The sequence below is a fragment of the Castor canadensis genome, chromosome 12, assembly GCF_047511655.1.
Source record: "Castor canadensis chromosome 12, mCasCan1.hap1v2, whole genome shotgun sequence".
Classification (NCBI taxonomy): Eukaryota; Metazoa; Chordata; class Mammalia; order Rodentia; family Castoridae; genus Castor; species Castor canadensis.
In genome coordinates, this window is record NC_133397.1 from 13,216,556 (window position 1) to 13,227,437 (window position 10,882).

Sequence of the window (10,882 nt, forward strand, 5' to 3'; positions counted from 1 at the left end):
AGCCAGAAAATTTGGGGAGGTGTACGCCTCAGTTTCTTTACGCGAACCGGGTTCGGCTGACCTTAACTTTACCAAATGCTGGCTTTGGAAACGCTGTTTGGAGGCGGTGGGGACAGGGGACGCTCGTCCTGTTCCCCTCAGAATCCTTTCTGCAGTGGCCCTCTAGGGCTTGCGGACAGTGCCACCGGACGGAGGGAGTTGCGGAGAGGTCCCAACTCCAGCTCCGCGTCCAGGCCGTGCGGCTCGGCTTTCTGCTGGGTCTCCGCGAGGTGTCGCCTTCCGCCGAAGAAACCACCTCGGCGCCACCCTCGTAGCCCGCACTTGTTTATTTTCAAACAAGGGGGGCGCCCCTCTCCGTTCAATTTGAAACTAGAAACCTCCTGCGGTCTCCCTCCTACGTGGGCGCGTCCTCTCCCTCCCATTTTGCACCCTCGCAACCTTCCTCCGCGATCACACACGAGCCACCAGTCTGCAAGGCCTTGCTCGGCTCTGGCCTCGAGCTCGGCTGCACACAAACGCAGGCCAGGTGGGGGCTGGGTTAGAAGCCTCAGCTCCCCCTCCCAGAGTACCCCAGAGGCCTTCAAAAAAAAAAATAAATAAAACAAAAATAATGCCAAGCAATTGCCCAGCCCACAGGGTGGGTGCTGCATTGCACAGCTGGTTCAGAGTGCACCCGGTGCAAGCCCGAGGGTCCAAAGGGCGGGAGGAGCACACCCCGGGCTTCCCAGCGTCTGCAAAGAAGAAAAGCAAGTGGCTTTTGGCGCGAAAGCCTTGGCGCCTCCCCTGATTTTTATGGAAATCAAGAGGGCGGGGTAAAGCCGCTTTCCTCTGCCTTTCTCCCTCCCCCTTGTCTGCGCCACAGCCCCCTTCTCTCCCCGCCCCCCCGGGTGTGTCAGATTTTTCAGTTAATAATATCCCCCAAGCTTCAAAGCGCAGCCAGTGACAGTCATCTGTCTGGACGCGCTGGGTGGATGCGGGGGGCTCCTGGGAACTGGGTTGGAGCCGAGCGAGCGCTAGCCAGGCGCAAGCGCGCACAGACTGCAGCCGCCCGAGTACCCCCCGCCCCCACAGCCCACCCGGAGACCCCAGCTCAGCGTCGCCTCCGGATCCCCGGCAGTCCGCGGGAGGTAAGGAGCCGGGCTTGCAAACCGCCCGGCGCCCGGGGAACGGGGAGCGCCGCGGCTAGGCAAGCCCTGGAAGGGATCGCGGCTCGCGCGCCGGGCGCCCCAATATGCCTGGGGGACTGTTTGTTTCCGAAACAAAACCATCTCGGGGTTTCCCCTAAAATGCCAGTTCAGCCCCGAAGGCACCCCGGCTGGAAGAGACCCGCCCTTGGCAGGCGAGAGTAATGGCTTCAGCGAAAAGAAATTCGCCCTGCTGTAGGAGATTTGCCTGTTTGAGCTGACGGGGAGCCGGTGCGTCCCCACCCCAAGCTGGGGTTCTTTTCCGAAGGGTGTCCCTGGAGGACGGAAAGGGGGTTAGGAGGGGCTTCACTACCTCGGTGGTAATCTGGGTCACGGCAGCTCCAGCTCAGAGGAGACGAGGTTCTCCCTGCGACCCTCCCTGCGCCGGCGCCCCTGCACCCTTCCTAGGAATGGGGCGCAGCCTCCCCTCCCCCTGGGCGAGGTGGTCGTTGGGGGCCTAGAGGGGGGTGACGGTGCATAGGTCCAAAATTAGCTATTGGCAGTAGTATCCCTGCAGAGGGTAAATGCTGAAGGACATCTGCTCAAATTGGGGTGGGGGGGCGTGGATTTGGGTGCCCGTTGTTGGTCTATCTAGAGAAAGGTTCTTTGCGTTTACAAAGTTTCCTCACGCCCCCGTTGTCGTCTGCACTTCAGAGGTTGCATTTTTACAAAGGAGGTTTGGGGGTACCCCAAACCCTGTGCCCGGTAGCTTGGGCTGGAGACCCGGGACTCCCTCGAGCAGCTAGTGGTGCCCGTGGGGCTGTCGGCGTGCCGCTCTAGCAGCCCCCACCCCCAAGCAGGGGTGCTTGCTGTGAATGGAACGGCAGTTTTCAAAGTTGCACGGCCACGCCACCCCCTGCATCTGCATGCCCCCTCCCACCCCCTGTAGTAGACAGCTTGTACACAAAAGGAGGGAGGGAGCGGCCGAACTTCCTCCACCTTCAGGAGCCCTGGGCGGACAGAGGGGGGCTTGCCGGGGAGATTGGGGGACGGGGCGAGAGGGAGCGCCCACTGCCTGTCCCCCCCTGTCTGCTGCTCTTGCCCATTCTCTCCTGTGTGTCTGTCGGTTGCAGTGTTGGAGATTGGCGCGGGTCCCCGCCCTTCGCGCCCCCCACGGGAAGGAAGCACCCCCCCATATTAAAAAGAGCGGAGCGGAAAGAAGCGCTCAGTCGCCGGCCGGGGGCGAGCCGATGCCGAGCTGCACCGCGTCCACCATGCCGGGAATGATCTGCAAGAACCCAGACCTCGAGTTTGACTCTCTGCAGCCCTGCTTCTACCCGGACGAAGATGACTTCTACTTCGGCGGCCCCGACTCGACCCCCCCGGGGGAGGACATCTGGAAGAAGTTTGAGCTGCTGCCCACGCCCCCGCTGTCGCCCAGCCGCGCCTTCCCGGAGCACAGCCCGGAGCCCTCGAACTGGGCCAACGAGATGCTGCTGTCCGAGGCCGACCTGTGGGGCGACCCGGCCGAGGAGGACGCGTTCGGTCTGGGGGGACTGGGCGGCCTCACCCCCAACCCGGTCATCCTGCAGGACTGTATGTGGAGCGGCTTCTCCGCCCGCGAAAAGCTGGAGCGCGCCGTGAGCGAGAAGCTGCAACACGGCCGCGGGTCCCCGGTCACCCCGGCCCCAGGAGCGGGCGTCACCAGCCCTGCGGGCCGCGCGCACGGCGCGACGGCGGGATCCGGCCGCTCCGGGGCCGCCTTGCCCGCCGAGCTCGCCCACCCGGCCGCCGAGTGCGTGGACCCCGCCGTGGTCTTCCCCTTCCCGGTGAACAAGCGCGAGCCGCCGCCCGTGCCTGTCTCTCCTGCCGGTAACCCTGCGGCCGGCCCTGCTGTAACCGGTGCCACCGCCCCGGCCGCTACCCCGGTGGCTGCCCCTCCACGCGCAGGCGGCCGCCCGGCTAGCGGTGGTGACCACAAGGCCCTCAGCACCTCCGGAGAGGACACCCTGAGCGACTCAGGTAAAGCCCTGGGCCAGGTCCCACCACCTCCTTGGGTTACTGGAGTTGGGGGTCGCGCTCCCTTTGTTAGCGTTGGTGGTTTGACTCCAGGGAGTAGCAATGCTGGTGGTCGGGGTCCCGTTTCCCTCCAAGCCTCTCCCTGGCTTGCCCAAAGTTTCTTAAGTCCTCCTCGGGGAGCCTTGCCCTAGGCCAGCATGGGCCTTCTCCCCGTCCCTACCTTGGGAAAAGTTGGTGGTTAGTCCGGGTGTGGGGTTAGAGAGCTACTGGGTGTACTGCCTGAGCAGAAACCTGTTAGCACCAGGGTTGTAAAGGGACTCTGTGTCAGGACAGGGCAGGAGAGAGAGACTCGAAGAGACACTAGGGCAGAGCAGAATCCTATCCAAGGCAAGAAGTTGGAGACTGGCTAGGTGGCTGGTACGGCTTTGCTTTTTTTTTTTTTTTACTCTCTCAAAAGACCGTACGACCCCTCCCCCACCCTCCGTGGGTGGTGGACCATTTGCTCCTGGTGCGTGGCCAGCAGGCGGCGATGTGCCTGGCCAACTGGCAGGCCAAGGATCTGAAAGGCTGGGGGTGGTGTGGACACCCCTCCCTCCCATTGAGCAGCTGGCAGCAAGTGCAGCAGCGGTTGTGTACATTCGAGGGGCCTCCTCCTTCCGGTGTGCACTGGTCGGGAGTACAGTTTTGTCTCCTAACTGGAATTCCAGACCTAGTTGGTGTCTGAACTGAGCTGTGTAACCTTGAAGGTGTGGGCGGGCACTTCCCAGCCCCTTCTGGAATGCACACATCCTGGAAGGACTCATTGATTAGGTCTATTGTATGCATTTATCTGTGTCTTAAGTGGTAGAGAACGGCTCAAACAAACAAACCACGCCTTTGCCAGGGGCTCTGGAGGTACTTAAATATACCTAAAAACGGAATAGCCCTTGTCCTTGGAGCTGGGGCCCCCTCAGACCTTGAAAAGCTGTGTACTACAATGCAAATGAATATACGACTTAAATTTTCTCCAGGGCTGAGGACAGATCCTTCTGAGGCTCCTGGAAGGGAACTTGGTGATAAGCTTGCAGTTTGAAATGGCTCTGTCCCTTTAATGTCTGTGCCTTGACAGCTTTTGGTGAGGAAGCACTTCCTTCCAACAGCTGTCTTCTTGGCAGAAAACCAAAACACTGGCTTAAAGGGACCCACAGACTGGAACAGCCTCACATTTCAGCTTTAGAACAAATCCCACAATTGTTCAGCTTTCCGGTCCCCATCAGATCAAGCAGAAGATGTGTTTTGATTTTCATGCTTGCATTTTAAGCAATAATTTTCTGCCCTGGTGTGGTAGTAAATGAGAAGAAAGGGAACCTGCACACAAGATGCTACACGTTTTTGTTGTTGCTGTTCTTGGTGGCTTAGGAGCAGCTCCCATGGGGGGGTAGCTACTGTGGATTAGGGCTTTGTCGTTGAGCTGTGATCTCTGGCAGATGAAAAACTGCTTACTGCATAGAACTAACGTGCATGGAAGAAGAGTTATTTCTCTGAGTTAATTAAATTGTTTGGTTTAAAGATGAAAATCAAACATAGCTACGGGTTTGGCCAAATGAGAATCCTAAAATGAGGGACGTCCAGTCTGAAGTGTGGAATTGAGAATGTGCCTATGTCCACGGGGTCTGCTGGTGAATAGATTGGTGATTACGCGAAGAGCTCCATTATTGAGTATCTATGTGCTAGGCCCAGCCCTGGGCTAAGCCTACATACATATTATCTCCCAAAGTCAAACACCAGCTATTATCCCCATTGGATAGCTGGGAAAACTGAGGCTTAAAGAAGTTAGGTACCTTGTACCTTGTCCAAGATCTAGTAACTACTCCCAGCCAGGATTCTTCCTGATCCCAGGCTTATTTTCTTCATATTTTTGCCACCCGCTAATGTATTTTTGGGTTTTTTTCCAACATGGAACTGAACCCAGGGTCTCACATGCTAGGCAAGTGCTCTGCCACTGAGGTGTGCATCCAGTACCACTTGGCTTAAGTCTTGAATGGAAACTGAAAGTACACGAGGGGTCTCGGGAAGGAAAAGGAATTACCGTGTCTGTATTAAATGTTCCCACATGTTCCATAGACATGCCTGAGAGTATCCACTGTGTTCTGTTTTTTCTAAAGATGATGAAGATGAGGAGGAAGACGAAGAAGAGGAAATTGATGTGGTCACCGTGGAGAAGCGCCGTTCCTCCTCCAACAACAAGGCTGTCACCACGTTCACCATCACCGTGCGTCCCAAGAACGCAGCCCTGGGCCTGGGGCGCGCACAGTCCAGCGAGCTCATCCTCAAACGCTGCGTCCCCATCCACCAGCAGCACAACTACGCCGCGCCCTCGCCCTACGTGGAGAGCGAGGATGCGCCGCCCCAGAAGAAGATCAAGAGTGAGGTGTCCCCGCGTCCCCTCAAGAGCGTCATCCCCCCAAAGGCTAAGAGCCTGAGCCCCCGAAACTCAGACTCGGAGGACAGCGAGCGTCGTCGCAACCACAATATTCTGGAGCGCCAGCGCCGCAATGACCTGCGGTCCAGCTTCCTCACGCTCAGGGACCACGTGCCCGAGCTGGTGAAAAACGAGAAGGCCGCCAAGGTGGTCATCTTGAAAAAGGCCACCGAGTACGTGCACGCGCTGCAGGCCGAGGAGCAGCAGCTTCTGCTGGAAAAGGAAAAACTGCAGGCCAGACAACAGCAGTTGTTAAAAAGGATCGAACACGCTCGGACTTGCTAAACGTTTCCCAAATGGACAGTCACTGCCACTTTGCACATTTTGATTTTTTTTTTTTTTTTAAACATTGTGTTGACATTAAGAATGTTGGTTTACTTTTCCAATCGGTCCCCTGTGGAGTTTGGATCTGGGTAGGGGGTTCTGCCAGGAGCTTGGAGAGAGCCTCATGATGGGTGGCTTCTCCACTTCATCTCCTGTGACAGCTGTGGAAGTTTGTGACCATTGAGAGCCTCTGGGGCTGGGGAAGTCACCTTGTTCGTGTTGGGAGTTTCCAAACAACTGGAGAGTCATTCCTTTTTCCAATGGTGCTTAAGTTCGAGCGGATGCCAGCCACTTAAGGGGCTTTGCCATTTGATGCCCCTGGGAACATTTCTGTAAATACCATTGACACACCCGCCTTTTGCATACGTCCTGGGTAATGAATGGAAGAGGTGGCTCTTGTGGCCAGTATTAGACTGGACATTCACACCTAAGTACTGTAATGATACCTCAATGTTTGAGGAGCATGTCTGTATACAGATATATTGTTAATCTCTGTTATGTACTGTACTAATTCCTACACTGCCTGTATACTTTAGTATGATGCTGATACATAACTAAATTTGATACTTATATTTTCGTATGAAAATGAGTTGTGAAAGTTTTGAGTAGATATTACTTTATCACTTTTTGAACTAAGAAACTTTTGTAAAGAAATTTACTATATATATGCCTTTTTCCTAGCCTGTTTTCTTCCTGTTAATGTATTTGTTCATGTTTGGTGCATAGAACTGGGTAAATGCAAAGTTCTGTGTTTAATTTCTTCAAAATGTATATATTTAGTGCTGCATCTTATAGCACTTTGAAATACCTCATGTTTATGAAAATAAATAGCAATTAAATGATGCAATTTAATGTTTTCCTTGATAGCACTGGCTCAGTAGTTTCTACAGACACACTTTTTACATTTGTATAATCCTGATTGGGGAGGGGTCCTTGTGAATCTGGGGAGGCTAGGGTCCTCCAAGGTGCTCTCATGATGGCCCTTTTGTAGGAATAATCTGAATTATGTAGCAATCCCTCTATAGAGTAAGAAAAACAATTTGATGAAGTGTTCCATTGCTAGAACTTTTTTTTTTTTTTTTTTGCAGTACCAGGGTTTGAACTCAGGGCCTACACCTTGAGTCACTCCACCAGCACTTTTTTGTGATGGGTTTTTCAAGGCTATTTGGAAAAATACAGTTCCCCCTGCTGTCTTTGAACTGCAGTCCTTCTGATCTCTGCCTTCTGAGTGTCTAGGATTACAGGTGTGTGAGCCACTGCCTGGCAGGCAGTTTTAAATTTTGGTGTCTTCAGAACATACTTACTTAGACTCTGAGAATTCACCCTCAAAAGACTTGATCAGAACAGAAGTTTCTACGCCAAGCCTTATAACAGAATAAAGTTCCCTTCCATGAATTCCCAATCTGATTCACCAAAGAACATGACAGCTATGTATCAGGGGCCTTGTGCAGGCTGGATGCCATACACAGTTCTCCCCATTACTGTCATGGAGTCTTTTGGCCACTTGGCTGCTAGAAAAAACAAAATTCTAAGAGGAGATGTAATTCATTCTTCTGGGGAGAAGTTTCTGAGTTGCCCTGGTCCTCCATTTCAAAGTTTACAGAGTGATTTCTCTTGGGTAGCAGATTTTTAGAGCCTGTAAGCGGAAAAAACTGCTTTACTGGAGAAAATGGAGGCCCAGGGATGAGACCTTGCTTACCTGGTCACACTGTCAGGGGCTGAGATGGGAGATCCCTGGCCGTTTCATAAAGGCTTGTTTATCCTGGTTCAGGGCCACATACCCTGCCCTGAGCTGTGAGGTCAGTGGTGCTACCACATAAATCTTTCTGACACTCTTGAAATGCTTAATTCCTACCTACTCCCATCCCCAGACTAGGAAATAATGAACCCTTTTGGAAAGTTCTTTTTTAACTATTCAAAAGAACTTCCTGCCCTCTCCATTTGCATTTTACAGGCCCCAAATCACTAAGCATTCAGCAAAAGAAAGTTAAATGACCTCATTAAGTGAGCATCTGAGATTCTTGAAGCCTAGCTCAATCACCGGAATTTCCTTATTTGTGTTCCCCTAAGGGGGTCTCACCTGAGTGTGTCAGGTGAGATAGAACTCTAGCAGTTGAAGAAGAAATGAGAACTATTCAGAGAAATGAAGGCATGAATGTGTAATTCCAACTATGCTCTGTTTTTGCTCTGGCTGCTGGGAAGCTCAGAGCCAAATTCCATGCCTTCTTATATCACTGGTGCCCATTCCTGCTTTTCTCCTAAATGTTTATGATCTCTTGTTTATCACTGTTCGCCTTTTGTGTTTTTGTTTGTTTGTTTCCTTCCCTTTCCCTATTGTGTGTGTGTGTGTGTGTGTTTTGTAGTACTGGGGCTTGAACTCAAGGCCTTCACCTTGAGCCCAGTTCATCAGTATCTTTTACGTGATTTTTTTTTTTTTTTTTTAACTAGGGCCTTACGAACTATTTGCCCAGGGCTGACTTAAAACCAAGATACACCTGACCTCTGCCTCCTGAGTAGCTAGGATTACAGGCGTGAGCCACCTGTGCTCAGCTTCACCACCTTTTTTATGTTCATTAGGTCAGATAATGAAAAACTTCTGTACTAAGTGTATGATAAAAATGCACCAAAATATGAAGACTCAAGGGAAAAATCACACATTTGGCTTTCCTGAACCAGCCGAGGGCAAGTATTTCTGCTTTAGCTCTGCCATTATTAAATAGATGGTTACATATATGTAATGGGTGGATAGATATATGTGATATGTGATTATTTTATAGAACAATTGTGACAAGAATAGTCATTCCAATAACATGAGAACCCTCCCTGCCATTCCAAAGCAGTTGTGAGACTGAGAGATTGCACCCTAAGATAAGTCAGAGAGCTTCGATGGGGTGTAGAGAAGACCCTGGTAAGTTGCTTCATTACCCAAGGGGGTGGGCCTCCCTGGAAGGAACTGCATAACCTAGAACAGGCATGGGGTCTACTCTGGTAAAGGCCATTGGTCTTCTCCAGGCTCTCATGGTAACCTCCAATCCTCTGACTCACTCTTCCATGTTACTTTCCTTCTAAATAGCCAACTGCATAATTCCCTGCGATGAAGTCCCTCCACTTCAGCCTGGCAGGGCAGTGCCTCACCTAGGCTTACCAGCTCCATCACCCACAGCCTCTCACACACCTTTTTTTTTTTTGGTGGTACTGGGGTTTGAACTCTGGACCTCATGCTGGCTAAGCAGGTGCTCTACCACTTGAGCCACTCCTTCAGCCTTCACATGTGCTCTTCATTCCTGCCGTACCAGACTTCCCCCTGGGTTGTCTGATTTCTGTTGACTGAAATCCTTCTCAATTTTGAATGGCAAACCCAGTGTCATCTCCTTCAGGAAGCTTTCCCCATACCCTGGGTACACCTTTCCCCACCCTCCTTCACACTGTCCTAGCTCTTAGTCCCTGTGCACTTAGATCACCTCTGGAAACAGAAAGGCTGCCCTACTGCTCTTGAGTCCTACATCATGGCTCCCTTGAGGGAGGTATGACTTTCATTTGCTTCTAACTCAGCCCTGGCCCAGCGACTGACAGGATGACAGGGTCTTTGCCAGCAGAGGAAAGAGGAAGACACTAGGTTTCCATACAGGCAAGTATTTTGCCGGGTCAGCCTGCTTCACAAGCTCCCAGGTTAATACAAACGAGGAAACTTGTCTCATTAATAAGTATCTGAATCCGACTGTGCAAGTCCTGGGGAAGAGGAGGTCAAATTCAGGGAGACTTGTCCTCAGAAGTCCCACGGTCTGGAAGTTAAACCTGGGGCTCCTACAGAAGGCAGGGAGGGGAGACAGAAAGGGCTAGGCAGGGAGGGGGTTGCTGAACTTTTGTTCATGTGGGCTCCCATGGCTGAGCTGGGGCACTCTGTCTTGGGAAGATGGTCTCCCATTGGGCTGAAGGCACTCAGACACTTGTCTCAGGTCACAGGTCATCTGTACTCATAGTGACAGTGGTTATAACACCTCCTGCCCTGTGGAGTGCTGTAGAGCTCACCCGGATTTTGTAGGATTCAGTCTCACATCCCTTGGGACTGTTGACCAGCAGGTCACATTTGGACTTCATTGGTAAGCGAATTGGGTCTGTTAGGGTTGAATTTCATTAATCCCAATTTGGCTGGCTTGTAGACTCAGAGCACGTTAAATCTGGAAAAATCATAGAAGTCAACTGCCTAGTCTCTTATTTCAGAGGAAGCACAGACCCTCTGCTAGTGGTCTCTCTCTCTCCCTCTCTCTCCTCAACAAATACTACTTGTCAGTCACAGTTCTGGGTACTTCAGAGACACCAGTGAACAAAAGAGACAAACTTCCCCATATCCTTGCTTTCTTGGAGTTTACAATCTAGGAGAGACTGACAAGACAAACGACATAAGCAAAAAAATGAAATAGCACCAATGTGGTGGTGAGTGCCATGAAAGGTAAGTGGAATAAAACAGAGGAAATCAGGAAAGCCACAGGGGAGGGAGCAGGCCAGGGCAGGTGCACCTGGTCTCCAAAGGTGAGGGCGGGTCCAGGGAGGGGACCGGAGCACCTTCTGGTGCTGCAGGGCTGCTGAGACCAGAACCCAACACTCAGGCTTTTGCATTCCAATGCCCTCTGGACATTGGTCACTGCGCCCCACCATGCAACAGAGCATGGTAGTTTGGAGCGTGGTGGAATTGAAGTCAGACTCCTGAGGTTTGAAGGTTTGAATCCAACTCTCAAACTCTGTACTAGTGGGTGGCAGTTTCCCCACTGGTACAGGGAGTTAGTTGAGGGCTGTTGGGGGATTGCATCACCTAATGTACAGACAGTCCCTGTGATCATGCCTGGTACGTGGCGGGTGTAATTTCAGTTTGTTAAATAACCTGATTTGATGTTGACAGGAGTTCTCTGTTTCCTTAGTGTGTTACTAGGGCAAAGAACCTTAAAAAAAATTTAGC

At 52.0% G+C, this 10,882-nt stretch overlaps 1 protein-coding gene across 2 annotated transcripts; it reads left to right on the forward strand.

Annotated features, from left to right (window-relative positions):
- The first annotated feature begins 878 nt into the window (after nucleotides 1-878).
- On the forward strand, nucleotides 879-6,784 carry Mycn (MYCN proto-oncogene, bHLH transcription factor). Of its 2 annotated transcripts, none has more exons than XM_020154688.2 (3): nucleotides 879-1,127; nucleotides 2,258-3,146; nucleotides 5,288-6,784. In XM_020154688.2, exons 1-3 carry the CDS (start codon nucleotides 972-974, stop codon nucleotides 5,887-5,889), a joined length of 1,647 nt encoding a protein of 548 aa, XP_020010277.2. In that variant the 5' UTR covers nucleotides 879-971; the 3' UTR covers nucleotides 5,890-6,784. The 2 variants fall into 2 exon arrangements, with proteins under 2 accessions (XP_020010277.2, XP_073905303.1); XM_074049202.1 differs by lacking the exon at nucleotides 879-1,127 and adding an exon at nucleotides 1,138-1,415.
- The last annotated feature ends 4,098 nt before the right edge of the window (nucleotides 6,785-10,882 follow it).

Excerpts from the sequence above, each read along its gene's own strand:
- Mycn (XM_020154688.2), top strand. The coding sequence starts at position 972 with ATGCGGGGGGCTCCTGGGAACTGGGTTGGAGCCGAGCGAGCGCTAGCC. Across the intron at positions 1,128-2,257 it reads TCCCCGGCAGTCCGCGGGAG|TGTTGGAGATTGGCGCGGGT; the intron begins GTAAGGAGCCGG and ends TGTCGGTTGCAG. Across the intron at positions 3,147-5,287 it reads GGACACCCTGAGCGACTCAG|ATGATGAAGATGAGGAGGAA; the intron begins GTAAAGCCCTGG and ends TTTTTTCTAAAG.